At 43.0% G+C, this 15,628-nt stretch overlaps 1 protein-coding gene and 1 long non-coding RNA gene across 2 annotated transcripts in view; one reads left to right on the top strand and one right to left on the bottom strand.

Moving 5' to 3' along the window:
- The window catches only part of TPK1 (thiamin pyrophosphokinase 1), a 293,837-nt gene extending 289,589 nt beyond the window's left edge, over positions 1–4,248 (bottom strand). The window contains exon 1 of the mRNA XM_014887648.2: positions 3,859–4,248. Within this exon, the coding sequence (XP_014743134.2) occupies positions 3,859–3,901 (43 nt within the window). The 5' untranslated portion in view covers positions 3,902–4,248. The remainder of the gene's footprint in view (positions 1–3,858) is intronic.
- Positions 4,249–5,269: 1,021 nt separating this feature from the next.
- The window catches only part of LOC148225217 (uncharacterized), a 189,505-nt gene continuing 179,146 nt past the window's right edge, over positions 5,270–15,628 (top strand). The window contains exon 1 of the long non-coding RNA XR_015802788.1: positions 5,270–5,350. This is a non-coding gene — a long non-coding RNA (uncharacterized LOC148225217). The remainder of the gene's footprint in view (positions 5,351–15,628) is intronic.

The raw sequence follows: 15,628 nt of genomic DNA, 5'->3' as shown, positions 1-15,628 counted from the left end.
ATTTTCTCCATAATTCTGAAGTAGTCTTTGTCCTGTGTTTTGGATCTGTCTCTCATGGCATATAGACGACCTTGTTTCAGTGAGATAAAGTCAGCACACCCACTTCTGAGCAAACCAAGTTTTAACCATCAGTTCTGAACACAGGGTAGTTCAGGAGTGCATTTGACTCAGGGCATGGAGAAGTGAGGACAGGTAAACTAACTCTCACTGATAGCACAGGCTCCCTGTCACTCAGAGCAAGCTCAGCTCCAACGTACTTTCTGCAAGCCACAGAAGAGAGCAGAGGGATAAATGAGATTTGCTGCTTCTTTGCAGCACCTCCACCTCTACAAGGCAAGACAGTCATATTGGGAGCTGTTGGATTATAAACTGAGGAAGCTATCCTCCTTCTGAATCACTCCACTTGATAAAACCAATATTGAGCTGCACTTTAAGGACTGCAAGGCAAGGAATCATTAATCACATCTAGAGATGAGAGAGAATCCAGGCCATGCTATGGCAGGCAATGTAAAATGTTCCCTGTGAGAAAACACAGCCTAGTAAACTGGCACTCTGCCCTTCTCAAAATCTCAAGTGGTATTCAGGGGCAACCTTATTAGAGGATGCTACAGTACTTCCACTGTTAAGCAGTCACAAGCACAGCATACTCAGCTCCCAAAGTTCATGGTATTAAAATAATAAATTAGAAACACTTGTCTCTCTGCAGAAGTGCCTGCAGCACAGTCTGGGACAAGCAGCAGGAGGCAATGACAGTGCAAGAAAAGGGTATAAACAGCAGGAGGGAAATGTCGAGTCTATCAGAGGTTGCTCCAGAATAAACAAAGCTACTTTTGTCATGAATTCACAGGCTGTAGTGTGACATCATTATCAGACTTCTACAAGAGACTTGCCTGTGAAGCTTCTGCCTGACCCTTTCACACAGCATACAGGTCTCTGTGGTGGAGCCTTCTGTGAGTCTTTTTAAATGTTTTATTGCATTTTTAAATGTTTCAGTGTGCAAGACCTAAATTTAGACTCAATCCCACTTTAAATTCTATCCTGTTATCCACTCTGAACTATGTTAAGCAAATCAACATAGTTCTAAAGTTCACAGGACGGTGTTCTGACTGTAGCATGGTGAATTTCAACTGTGCTTCAGCTGTTTGACTGAATAATGTTCAAAGTCCCTGAGCATACTAGTTAGCACAGCAGTTCTCAAATATCTACAACTTGAACATCAATCAGGTGAGATAGAGAGAGATGTACAATCTAAGAACTCGCTCTAACTACAATGACTAAAATTACGAAGTCATACATGGTCCTGAAATTCCAATTCAGGTGTCTAATATTATAATGCTCTAAAACCTGGAAGTGTTTTACTGTATCCTATATCAATAAAAGCGTAATTTCTGAACAACTTTAGAGAGAAAGTAATTAACAATTTTTAAACATAGCTGACAAGTCTTTCACAGCGTCCCCACCATAAACACAGTCACACATTCCATCAATACTAGAAATAATATAATGTAGAGCAAAGGGGCAAGGTCCATAGTGCTTCAATGGCCTCAAAAGGGTTTATTTTGTAAGCTCATGTTTAGCTTCTAAGAAGTGCCATGTACTTCACTGATTAGGACACTTAAATACCTATCCCAATAAAGCAAACAGACGGAGGAACTACAGGTAGGTACTTTCTCCAGAAGAAATTGGGAAGGTCATTTTACCTATCCAATTTTGAAAACCTTATTTCTGAGTTCCCCAAGTGGGATACCGGAGCTTAAATGGTCGAATTGCCAAATATATATGCTCAGCCTTGAATACTTTAAGCAGGCTAATTCAGTTGGCAATGCTGGTAATGAATGACAAGGATTCTGTGAAGTACCACTGTGCATTTCACAGCCATAGCCTGTATAACCAGTGGATTTGTAGATAAGTAGCAGACATTTCTTTCAGAGAAGCAGGCTTCTTTACATCCATCTGGAGCCTCTGGTATGAGAAGGCTGTGGGTCACAAGAAGACTGAACAAACATCTCCAATCATCAAATCCAACCAGACATAATCAAAGAAAAAGACAAGCAACTCCTGGAAACTGAGGACATAGGGTATTTCTAGCATCATACAATGTCTATCAAAGGCAATTATCTTATAATACAAACAGAAACGCTGGTACTTCCAAAGGGATAAACTTACAGAATCATAAAAAGTTAAGGGGCTGGAATGGACCTTAATCTAGTTCCAAACTTGCCTGCCATGGATAGGGACACCACTCACTAAATCAGGTTGCTCAGGGCCTTATCCAACCTGGCCTTGAACCGTGTCAGGGTTGAGGCATCCACAACCTCTCTGGGCAACCTATTCCAGTGTCTCACCACCCTCACAGTAAAGAAATTTCTTCCTAGTATCTATAACCTAAATTTCCTCTCTTTGAACTTGAGTCTTGTCCTATCACTACAGTTCTGGATGGAGAATCCTTCTCTGGCTTCCCTGTAGGTGCCCTTCAGATATGGGGCACTGCTCCACACAACCTCACAGCAACCTCTTCTCCAGCCTGAACAACCCAATCTTCTCAGCCTGTCACAGAGCAGGTGCTCCAGTCTGCTTAGCAACTTCTTAAAGTAGCTTTTTGTTTGGCCTTATTACATACTTAGTTATCACTTACTGTATACAAGAGAACATCATGTCCAATGAATCAAAGTTCATCTATTAAAATCTCACCTACATGCTCATTCCCTCTTTCCACCCAAAGCAACAGTGTATCACACACACACAGTGTCAAATACACATTTCTGGCAAGAATACTGTGAGTGCAGCTTTATCTGTTAGTAGTTTTGACCATATCCTGAAGAAGCTTTTAAGAATCAGATCAAAGCATGACTTTAAAAATGTATCACAGTGGAATAAATTTAAACATGCTCTTAAACTGCTAGCTGTAAGAATGCACTGAATTGTTGAAAGTGTGCATTCTGTTAAACTCTGCCCTTCCTATAGATCTTACTGGCAAATAAATAACAATATTTACCTCAATGCAGCAGCTGGTGTCTGTGTCAAAGTAGAAAAGAGCAATGTCAGTTAGAATTCAGCTGCTATGCCAAAATTTTTATGCAACTTTAAAGTCACATTATAGAAAGATAAGAATATTTACTGTTTATAATGGTATCATTGAACAACAAATTGGACCCTACTGAATTAGACACTGCAAACACTAAGTGAAGAAGAGGTGCCTATTCCAAACCATGTACAAGCCACTTGGATGAGTCTGTGCTTATTACAGGTGCTCCACCCTCTAGACACATCATAAGGTTAATGATGTATATTTATAAAGCTCACCTCTCAGGTCTCACAAATAGTATCAAAACCACAGTAGTGTTGGATAGTTTGGGAAAACCAAAGAAAACTCTGAATACAGCCCTCAAAGTTTTGCTGCGCAGAACTGAAGGGCAAGGCAGGGTGCAAGGGTGGCTCTAGTGCAAAGCACACGGGCAGGAGGCGGGGAGCCAAAGGCACACGGAGGATGGATGCAAAGCCCGGGGGACCCCTTGCCCCAGGGGGCAGCCAGGAGATCCGGGACAGAAAGGCGTCATCGGAGCGCTCTGCCTGGCCGAGAAAACGGTGGCAACAAATGCAAAGTACCGACTGAACCCGAAGGGTCTGGGTTTAAATGCCAATTTTGAACTCCAGAGGGGGTTAACACGGTACCAAAGCGCCGCAGTGAGCCCAAAACTCAGCCTAAGCGGGGCAGACACACGGCGGAGCAGACACACGGCGGTGTTTCCGCGGCGGGCTCGGGGGGCTGCGGGAGGCAGGGCGGGGTGGAGGCGCGGCCGCCCCGCTCCCCTCCTCTCCCTGCGCTGCCCGGCGCAGCGGGGTCGGGAGGTACCGTACCGGCGGGCAGGAGGCATTCCAGCGGCGTGAACACGCGCTCCATGGCCCCGCGGGACAGGCAGGCACACGCCAAAGGCACGGAGAGCCGGGCACGGCCGGCGGCGCGGGGCAGGCGGGGAGCAGCCGTGCCCCTTCCTGGTCTCCCCGGGGAACGCCTGCAGCCACACGGCAGCGGCGGCTGCGCCCGCCCTTGCAGGCGATAGGCGGCCGAGCCGGGAGACGGCGACGGCGCTGCCCGGGTACCTTCGGCCGCCCGTCCTTCTACACTCCGTGGCCAGGACCAGGGAGAGGGAACAGGGATGTGCGTGGGACGGGGGCGGCAGAGGCGGCCAAAGGAACCGATGGCCGCCGCAATCCGTTGCTCGGCGATTGATGCAGCGGCGGGGCGGCGAAGGCGGGAGACGTTGATTAGCAGTAACGGAGGCCTATGGGGCCGGTGCCGTGGGGGGCGGGCTAAGGGAAGGCCCCGCCCGCCTGAGCGCGCCCCGAGGTGCGAGAGGAGAGAGGAGGGGAAAGGACAAGGAGTGGGCAGGAGCACAAGGGCGGGGAGCGAGGGAAGGAGTCCCGGCCTCTCCAGGCACCTGAACGCTGCCGAGCTCTATATGGCGACGCTCGGGGAGGCCGGGAAGGACCGCCTCACGGCGGGCAGCTGCGGCGCTGTGCCGAGCGCTTTGCTCGGAGTGAAAGTCCTCAAATCGCTTTCAGCTCATGGAAACTGGAGAGAAATAAAAACTGTGCCGCGAGTGCTTATGCCCTCGCATGCCGCCTCGGGATGCAGGAGAAGCCGTGCCGGAGGGCTGGCAGCATCTGCTGTCCCCGCTGGTGCCATCTGCGCCCTTCTAGCTCGCCCAGAATATTGCGGCATTCTTAGGTGCAGCCTAAGTTTCAATTAACACACTTTCAATAACATCACAAAGCTTGTTAAATACATAGTTTCTCTTCCCTCACAGCTCTTAATTGGGGCGTTAATCATCTTCAAGCGTAAAATGGACAACACTGCTGAATTTAAGTTTGCTTTGGGAGCACAGGCGGGCAAGTTTTCACCCCTCAAATATGTCAATAATGTGTTTCCACCTCCTGGACCGGCCTTTGTCCCTGCAGGTACCCGTCTCTAGCCGCTCCATCAGGGACGGGGCAGGCATCGCCTCGCACCAGGAGTTCCCAGCGCTGTTCCCGTCTCCTGTCCTGTCACGGCGGCTCTCCTGGGAGCTCGGAGGGAGCGCGGCGGCGAGGGGCCCCGCAGCAGAGGGCAGCAGAGGAGCGCCGCTCCCTCCCTCCTTGTCTTCCTCCTCCCCTCCTTCCCTCAGTTCCATCCGTCCGTCCGTCCGGCCGCCCGCTGCCCCGGCAGGGCCGGGAGGGTCCGCAGAGCCCCGCACGGAGGGTTCGGGTGGGCCCTGCACCGCGGGGTGGGACGAGATGGGAGGACAAGGTCTCCTTCTAGAGGCGTTTGGAAAAAGCGTGAGCAAGGTCCATGGGCTAGGTGCTCATAAAGGTATTTTCCAACCTAATAATTGTGTGATTTGTCTGGCAATGAGGGTTTCCAGTCAAATCGGAGGGAAATGGGGGCAACATGACAGCCCACTCCTCAGTCCGCCCTGTTAGTAAGATTCACACTCACATCAATATGGTTTAAGTGACTTCAGTGGTTGGCGAGTCTGGGCTACGTTTTTAGGACAAGGGGGAGTGGCTCCAAACTGAAAGAGGGCAGGTTTACGTTGGATACTAGAAAGAAATCTTCTACGGTCAGTGTGGTGGCACTGAAACAGGTTGCCCAGAGAAGTCGTGGATGCGCCAGCCTCGGGAGTGTTCAAGGCCAGGCTGGATGGGGCTCTGAGACACCTTGTCTAGTAGAAAGTGTCCCTGCCCGCGAAAGGGGGAATGAAATGATCCAGTTGACCTTGAAGGTCCATTTCAACCCATACCATTCCAGGATTCTGTGATTATCACATTGACTGTAGATGCACTTTTGGTTTTAATAGTGCAAGCACCAAACCTTTGCTTTGGACCTTTCAGGTAAGCTGTCCTGCCGCCCATAACAGACTACATTGTATAGGCAATTGCGGTCCGCAGAGACTGATAGAAATTTAGAATTATTGGAAGCGTTCATGTCTTGGCAATGAGAGAAATGAAAGATTAGTGGGTAACAAGAAAAAGACATTAAGGACATCAAAAGATTACTGTTGTTCTGTACTGTTGTTGTACTGTTTCTACACTATAGAAATAGAAAATGGTTTGTTACACTTCTGTGCCATTTAAAATTTTATTCCCTCTCCATTGAGAACTTGAGTTTTAAAGGCTCTTAGGACATTGGTATCATCTCAGTGTCCTTCTTCAAGCAGGCTAAAAACAACCAGCATTAGGAAGAAGCAGCTTGCTGTCTTTTTCAAGAATGGAGACCATGTGGGGACTACCATGAAGCTGGCCAATGCTCTCCTTCTCTTAGTTATATTCTCTTCCACTCTGTCTCTCCACCCTGCTTCCTTTCAATTTTGACAGGCACTTTCCAGTTGCCTAGTAATATTAAACTTTCTCCAGGATAGCTTATTTTTCACGATTTCTCAGTGTCTCTGTCTTTTTTTTTTTTTAATTTGCTCTTGAGGGGTACATTCTGCTACAAATAGTAGCTGATAAGCAGGTTCTTATGCATGAAGAGAGTCATACTTGCTCAGAGGGAATGTCCAGTTCAGGGCCCTGTTCCTGGTAGTGTTCGTTTACAAGTCTTTTTCCTATTCCCCTCTTCAATTTTTTTAAATTTTTTTTTTTTTAACTGTACATGCAACAATTTCCATCTCTCCATTCCCTTCATGTCCCAGAAGATGCTCTTTCCACCTCTGTCACATCTGGGCTTCCAGGCAATACTTCAATGCTTTACCAGCCACAGTTGCAATAAAGTAATTTTGTGTCTCTCTGCTAATCGTAGTAATGCATGATTCATCACAATAGCATTGCAAAGAGAAATCAGTCTTGAGAGACCAGGCTGGTACTAATATGCTTTAAATCCTTTCAAGATGAGCAAGGGTCTGCAAGCTAAGGCAAACTGCCAGCCCACTACACAATTAGGCAAAGGACAAACAAGGCAGACACTCTTTCTTTCCCTGAACTCAGTCATTCTTTCATGCTCTTTCCTTCAGATACAAATCTCTCATCCACAATATAAAGCTCCTTTTTAGAATCAACTGCACAGGAATAGCTTTAGTAGATGCTATAATGCACTGATTTTGAAGGCAAGACCTGACAGCTATTTAATACTGTTTATCAGAGCCTAACAAAATTATCTAGAAGAGGAACTGTAAAGAGCAAAATTAATAACTCCTTGCAGACTGGCATGTTGTCTTATGGATAGTTCCTTAAGAACATTGAGCAGTCAGGAGGCTGATTTGCTTTTTTGAAAAATAAGCACTTTCAACTCCTTTTTGCACTTTGCATCTGTGCTAGGACATCCACTGAATTTTCCTGTGAAAGGCTACCATTTAATAAACGTAGTGATTTTTTTTTCTTGTCACACATGAGAAATTCTTCAGTAAATATTACACCTGTTTTTCCAGGTAGCATAAATTCTGCAATACTTTTTTCCTTTAGCTGGATCTCAAACCAAACCTTTTCCCGTGTTCTTTTCCTCTGGTTGTACATGTTTATATTACTTTGCAAGATTTGCAGAACAGTGTACAGAGAAGGCTATTCAAAAAAGACATCCCTGGAGCACTGATAGTGTGCTTTGATTACTACTGTCTCCTCTGATTAGCTAAACAGAGGGCAAGTGACCTCAACCCCAAGTAAGAAAATAAACAGTCAAGCAGATGTAGTTCCTGAGTGACAGATGGGGCTGTCTGACAGAGAAGGTTTCAGAATGACACACAGGAAAGGTTGAGGGAGTGTTCAGACCTTTTCAACCTCCTCTGGTAACTAAGCAGCCAGTCATGCATCTCACCTGAGATATTACCCATTAAGTTTGTACAGGCTTGATGACTGGACTGCACAAGGAGAAACTGCAAATTATATATGTTACTATATGTGTTTATAAATATATGAAAGTTTATTCCTAGCAGACTCCAGATAGCTTCCTCTTCTTTAGGAAAACTGAGAAGCGGTTAGTTGGGCAGCTTCTGTGGAACACAGGTATGACATTACTGGCACTGCTCTTCAGCACCACTAAAACTGATCAGGTGGGAAGGGTTGAAGGGTGATTAGGAGGACAGCAGTTTTTATTTACTCCTAACATATCCTGGGACTTAGCAAAGAAAGAAAAGGGAAGTTGAATTGCTAGGGTATTTACACAACAGGGCTAAAGCCTGCAGTGTTTGCTGTTCTTCCTTAGGATGATCAATCTCTATGTATCCCGGTACAGATGCACTGCTGAGGCTAACTTGTAGTGGCATTAGTTGCTTTCAGAATTTCTTTTCCTTCTTTCAGATAGACTAATCTAATTGAGATTGAAAGATTTAGAGGTATTTGGGGATTTTGTCCAGCAAAATGATAGGCATGTCTCTAGCATTCACAGCATAATGCCTCTCTCCCAGATGAAAGTCAAATAGGTCTGGTAATGCCAGACATCATCATTTAATGCTTTCTTTTTTGCCCCCTCCCTTCTTCCATTTTTTACCAAAATGAGAATCATATCTCTGTGCTTGACTAAAAGTACTGTAGGTTCTGCTCAAGGGCTATGGCAGATTTCGCTAATAGGCATTCTGAAGCCTTTTAATTGGAAAGTATGTAGAATCAAAAGTACCCAGGTACCTCCAGAAGTCCCTCTTGGTGATGTCTAAAACAAGCTGCTTGTAAAGCAGGAGGCATTTGTTCTCCAGCTATTCTAATTATTTTGCTAAAACAGAACAGTCTGTACAAGGCTGGCAATCAGGATTCATGTAACACGTAAATGTTAAGAATACTTTCTCCTTCTCCCCACAGCTTAGCTTTATACTGAAGGGAATCCAGAATTAAAACTAACAAGCTGGGATGGTTCATTCTGGTACCTATTCCAGCATTTGTGCAGAATAATAAGGTTGAGAATGTTTAGCTAACTCAGCTGTCTGGTTGCATGTACATCCCTAAGCGCGTGATAATTCAAAAAACGCAGGCATCAGTAAATAAAAGGGATGCTTTATTATAGATATATCCTTGCAGTTCTCCTATGCCAACTATTTAAGTCCTCACAACCTTCTCAAAACTCAAACACCAATTTGAAAGGTACAGTCATTGAGAAAAAGAAAAAAGAAGACTTGCAAACATAGGCAGATAGAACCTAATATACTGATCTGATCTATACTGATACTATCTGATACTCATTAAGTCCAAGTCCTGTAACATTTAATAGAGCCAACTTCACATTTGTTTCAAGTCCTGAAGAGATTATGAAACTGCAAAAACTATAATATTATGTGCAATCTGTCTCTGAAATGGTGTAGAGTAGGCTGGAGACCTACTCTACCAAAATTCATAAAACATATGAATTGTTTTAGGCCACGGAGTAAAGCAGAAGAAAATAGCGAAATAATCCTGTGGCTCACCAGGCAGGACACTGCATTCAGAAGACTTGTGTTTTAATCCACTCTGTACTACCAGCCTGTATAGACAGAACCAAACCCAATGGATCCATAGCCTCTAGTGTATATAATGGCTTAGGAATTAACTTAGCTGCGAATAGATCTAGCTCATAGGATTCTCTGCCTTTGTTGCCTCATCTATAGAATAGCTTCAATAAGGTATACCCATACTTTTAAATCAACCTAAGATCAACAGCCAAATACAAATGAATTTGTATTACTAATGAATAGACAGATGGCATTTGTTTAAGAATCAATTCTATATAAATTGAGAAGATTTATTATGATCATCAACAATATTCTGTCATGAAGGTGGATGAAGGATAAACTTTGGAAAGAGGATTGTGTTTTGAAGTGATAACTTTTAGAAATAACATTTGCATTAAATCAGCTGCTATCAAGACACAATGGATAGCAGTAAGCAGAGATTGTGCAGGATAATACCTATGATTATATTCTTGACTTCATGAGGTCAGGAGACTGCGGATTCTTAAGATGATAGGGAAGCTCTTTGACTAACCTGGCAAGGAATTCCTGAGAGGCCTTGGCTGTGGTGACCTAGCAGCACAAGAAGATTTAAGTAGGAACAATCCAGTGATTTGCTACACTCTATTCTGCCTGGAAGAATTGTCTATTTTTGACTGACACATACAGGAGCTCTCATTGTCTTCTCGGTGTGCAACAACCAATGTGGAGACCCACTCCACAGTTTTGTGTCAGGCCCCTGTCCCCAGCACAGCCTAATTTCTCTTGTAGGTGCATTCCACAGCACTAAAAAAGGCTGTGTTTTTAGTTCTTGATGTCTTTACCCTGAGTCTTGTTAACTCTTCTACTTATACAAACAGCCCTCTCAGTAGGTAACCCAAGGAGGCAGCATTTGGGAAATGAATATTGTGTGTTTGGACTGGGTGTGAGATGTGATAAATACAGTCCTGGGTCACTGGCAATGTCCAGTGTATTCAGAGTGATAGAAAGCAAGTTGCAGTAGCTCCACACAGTGGTTTATCAGGTTCTTATTCAGCCCTGTCCCATGAAAATGAAGCAGTCGGGTAAAACTGCAAAGGGCAACATTTTTAGTCATTTGAGCATGCAGAGAAGTCGAGGTGACCCTAAGGCTGTGGAGATCAGAAGGTGAACAGTGGCTCAGGATAAGAACAGGGCAAGGTCCTGCTCACTAATCATTTCTGTCACTCCTGCCTTGGCTGGGCTGAGTTTGGCCAAGGACTGTGTGGGATTCTCCATGGTGGTGACTTGCCTGGGTGATGGAAAGTCATCAGGACCATTGATAATTGGCATTTACAGCTGTATTGACCTCTCGAATTACTGTTCTAAGTCATCAAAGTAAGGGAAGAAATGTTGAGTCCTGAAAGAACCTAAATCTGTCAGGGCTAGTGTTACTGTGAGGAGGAGCCACTTAGAGGGATCTCTGGAATGGAAATGACGGGAGGCACCCAGCTGCTTCAGTGTCTTTGTTAGGTTCCATAAAAGTGGCAGTACTGTCTGACCAGCTGTTTAAAAGGCAGCAATAGAGGAAACATAATGGCTGCAATTCTGTCCTGCAAGTCTGAGTCTGAACAAAGCTGTCTGAGCCTGCCCTTTCCTCAAAGGCTAAATCTCTTACAACTTGCTTGCTAAATCTGTCCTTGGGTCCCAGGTGGAGGGAGAAGGACATCCTGCTGGGACAGAGGACAGCCCTCAGACATACCTACTGGAGTTGTTCTTTGAGGAAAACAAGCTTTTCTCTCATTTGCCCAACCTTTCTCAACGAGTGCATGCCTAGTTGGAGATGTCTGCTATTAACTCTTCTTTAATTGAGAGGAAAAAAATCCTGAGACAGTCTATGGAACGATGAAACACCCACAGAAAAAGAGCATTGCTCATGGCACAGTATATAATTTATTTACATGTTTTAGATGCTGCTGCTTGTGGACATGCATACAAGTATGCACATAGGTAAATATGGTGTATCTTCTTTTAGTTTTGTTGCTTAAGTTAGCTGTAGGCTGACATATGATAGAGTTCAGCTTTAAATCTTCCAAGTAAAACACTTTGAAAGCAAACCTATTAAGGCTAATAGAATGAACTTACAATGCCCGTGGTTAAGAAGGAGGGGGGAGTGAGACACTCGGTAAATTGTTCACCAAATAGCCTGTCGCCTCTTAGTCTGCAGCTGAAGGCCTGCCAATGGATCATTCTATAATCTTTAATAAGCTTAAGCAGTATGCATATCAAATGTTAAATATCTATGTCAGTTTTGTTATCTGTGATTCTGGATCTATATTAAATATGTTAATAAAGAATATATAGAGTCTAAGAAATTGCAAAAGTATTATACATATACTTCTCACCTAAAATTATTAAAATTTTAAAAAAGGTATTTCTGTTCCTTAAGCTAATCCATGCATAAAAAACAGTACAGTATGTACAAATGTACAAAGTAATTTCTAGAAAATGTGTTTAAAGTAGAACAAACTTACCAAGTCAGTTGTTTGGGAGTTTTATACTACTCCATGATTGCCATTTACTTAAGGCTTAAGCTTAGATTTTCCAAGCCTCTAATACAAATTAGAATTCTATGAGATTTTTGCTGTACTTGATTACATTCTTCCCTTGGGCACTTTGTCACCTTAGAAAATTCATCCAAGTATTTTAAGACATTTTAAGACAGACTACCACTTGCAGCTGGGCTGCTCATGCATTCAATGAAACATGCAGCACAGTTTTACTCCTGGCCAACCCCTGCTTTTCCTAGCCTCCTCTTTAAGAAATTGTGCTCAGCATGCCACAATATCAATCGCATTTGCTTGACAGCATTTCATAGAATCATGGAATGGTTTGTGTCGGAAGGGACTCCAAAGATCATCTAGTTCCAAGCTCCCTGCCATTTCAGATGCTTTAAATCCAATGTCTGTTGCTGAGGGAGCTCCTGCTCCAACAGTTCCAAGCCATGTTCTGGCTTCTACTGTAGGAATATTGTGAGTCTTATCAGGTACGTTGCTAAGAGGTTTCTCACCGTGAAATCCAATTATCAATGAAGAAGATATTTCAATATGTATCAGCCCAATCATGAGGATACAATCACTAAAGATCACTAAAGCAATATTATTATTCACATACCAAGACTCAGTCTATGAACCCTAGAGGACAGACAGAAGGTTGACAGCACAGCTGGGAAAAGGAAGAAATGGGTAAAGTTTCAGCACAGAGCTCAAGGGTGTTGTCTCCCTCTATGAAGTAGAAGTCCAAAGGGAAGACCAAGCCTAACGCCCAGCTATGGCAGCTTGCAACTACATAAGGATAATGTAATTCCTGTGAACTTACTTGTAGGTTGATGTTAGCAGATGCTCATTTGTAAACTAAAGTTTATCACATCCGAAGCACTCCTTCTGAAAACATGGCATGTACTTTTGCCTGACTTATTCTGGATTATTAATTTTACCTGTGAAATCTGTTGTGCAGACTGGGATAAATTCACAAACATTAAATCATAACCATCTTAAATACGCATCTTTTGGAGCACCAAATTGTACTGACTTAATTAGCATTGTGTCATGCTACCTGACAGTTTTTATTTCAACTACTGCAAGTTTGTATTTAGGCAATTCTTTTAGCTCAGTGCTTCAAAGTATTTAAGCTTTTAAATGCTTAAAATTAATACTTTACCTGAACATAACTGTGGATTAGGATCTCTATACTTTGTGTGTTTCCTTTATTGCTATTTTCTCTAACTTTAATATTTGTTTCCTCATGCCTTTCTTTTTCTTCTAGCTGCTCCATAACTTTTTCTTCCCTTCCATTGAGTTTTAAGCTTGTGTTCCCATGGGCCCTCTACCTGAAATAATGGAGCAGAGTAACTTTAGCAAAGCTGATTAATATTATTTCCTGCCTTGGCCAGAAGTGGAGAAGGGAATATTCTTGCAAATATCACCTACTTAAGATGCTAAGCCAAATAAATCTGTGTTACACTTGAGGCTATACACTGCAAATGGTGTATCCCAAGAAAAGCTAAAGCTCTTTGTGGGGAGGAGGAAATTGCTGACTCTCAACAAAATTCTTTCCTAAAGATATTTAATCTGGGATATGACTCCTGGCTCAGCTCAATATCATTTTAATGCAGGCTACAATTATAAAAGATGCAGTTCTTTGATTTCTGTCCCCTTGCACCCCATTTTTCTCATGTAGGTATACTCAGTTTTTTATTTTTGGGCAAATCTATCAAGTGACGAATGACCTTAAAACTTCTTTAAGGAGTAAATTGAGAGGCTATTAAATCATTCACAAATTGTTGCAGGCTGTGAATTATGTTTTTGTTTTTGCCAGATGCATCATTAGAGAAACTGATTTCAAAATGTAGTAGATTTGCATGCCCTAAGTATAGGAATTGGTTACACAAGAATATTTTATAAGGAAAGAGAGAAGCCTGGTAGGCCAGTTTTAATTAGAGGTGAATTTTACTCCAACAGTCATGCTCTGAGATTTACAACCAAAACAAAACAAAAAAGCCCTCAGTTCAGTAGAAACGAGAAAGTAAAGATCTAATATTGGGTTATTTACTTCATTCTCACTATGGAATGCATTTTACTACAATACTGTATTGTGAAATATTTAGTTTGACCATGGCATGGTAGATGTGAGGAAGAAGTTAATATAGCAAGTACTGTAAATAACAGATACACTACCAGAAGGCAGGAATAATAAGACCATAATAAGTCAAAGAGTCTGCAGTGCCTATGGTAATTTAAAAGCATCCTGTATACTGGTATACAAGCTTGCCATCAGAGCATAATATGTTGCCTCAATAGCAAATCAAATGAAGAGAATGATGTGGAAACATTTTTAAAAGTCTCTGTTGTTATTCAGAAACTCTATTTATAGAATACAAGACCAAGAAACAGCCTCAGTGCTATTTTTGATAGGTTAAAATGATGCTTTAGTCTGTTTTGCAAAGAAAAAACGCTTTTCAAAATTTCAGAAAGTAAATAAAGAGGATCTGTACACATGAAATCATGGGAAAGGTAAGGGGAGAGGTAAGAAAAACAGAATTTGGTAATCCCTTGGAATTTCTGAATTTGCAGCTGAATTTTCATAAATGTTGAGAGAGAAACAGATTTCTTCCAGTTTCATGATTAAAAAAACCATGACAAAGAAAAGAAAATCGAGGCTCACATGCTAAAGACACCAGAGAATCCTCCTGGACCAGCTCACTTTCTGAGTTTTGCAGTATGGAAGAATAGATTTATTAAGCATTTACAATCATTACAATGAGTATTTTAGCATTTCAGCCAAGTAATTGAGGTTGAAGGGCAGAGACCAAGTAAATAAAAGCTTTGAGAAGGAATGTCAAAAGAAAGAGAAAGACCAATTTATCCTTGAGTAATGACATGGGTAAGGTCTCACTTCTGCTAATCAGAGAGCAAGGCACTAAGCTTTGTTTTGCTTCAGCTTGTTAGAATCAGAAGAAAAGGCAAGTCCAACTATGTTAGTTCAGCAAAATACTGTGCATCCAATTTGCTTTTTTTGGGTTATTTTTTAGTATCAAAATCTTCTTACGAGCAAAATTTTACTACACATTGTTGCTTGAGCTAAGAATTAATTTTTATTCTAGTTACTATTTTAGGAGTCCAATCAATAGCCTACAATGATGTCATTAATACAATGACATAATTGATGATGTAGTTACATTTTTTGTATGAAATGGACTGATGCCAGTCCTACTTAGTGTTTAGGTATACCTCTGAGCCCTAAATTGGACTGTTTCTGTCTCCTTCATCTCACAGTGATGCTGGGGAGTGTCTCGGTTTGAAAGACAGGTATTTGCTAAGAAAAGGCAAGAGCCCTTTCCCTGAGCTGGAGAGTGCGACCCCCTCCCTTCCAAATATTATAATTTTGGAATCGGGGGCTCTCAGGCAGGAGATATGGGGATAGGCATAACAGTTCTTTGCTAATATATGTAAGAAGGCACACAGCAGAAACACCATCATCTATAAAAGCTGACCCCAGAGCAGAGCAGTGTAGCTCAGTTCCAGTCCCTTTTGGCCACAGGCTCCCTCTCCCTGCGCTCAGTTCCCGGTGCTGTGGGCAGGGCAGGGCTCGCTCAGCTGAAGGCGCTGGGTGATGGCGGCGGCGGCCCAGGGCTGAGGGGGATGGAGGAGCCGCTCCCCCTCACGGTGTCGGTCGTGGTGCTCGGCACAGTGCCCGGGGGCAGTAGGATGAAGCGGGAAGGCAGCAGA

Source organism: Sturnus vulgaris, chromosome 1 (assembly GCF_052056855.1).
Source record: "Sturnus vulgaris isolate bStuVul1 chromosome 1, bStuVul1.hap1, whole genome shotgun sequence".
In the NCBI taxonomy this organism is placed as follows: Eukaryota; Metazoa; Chordata; class Aves; order Passeriformes; family Sturnidae; genus Sturnus; species Sturnus vulgaris.
Note: the sequence above shows the minus strand (reverse complement) of the source record. Positions and strands in the feature narration are given on the sequence as shown.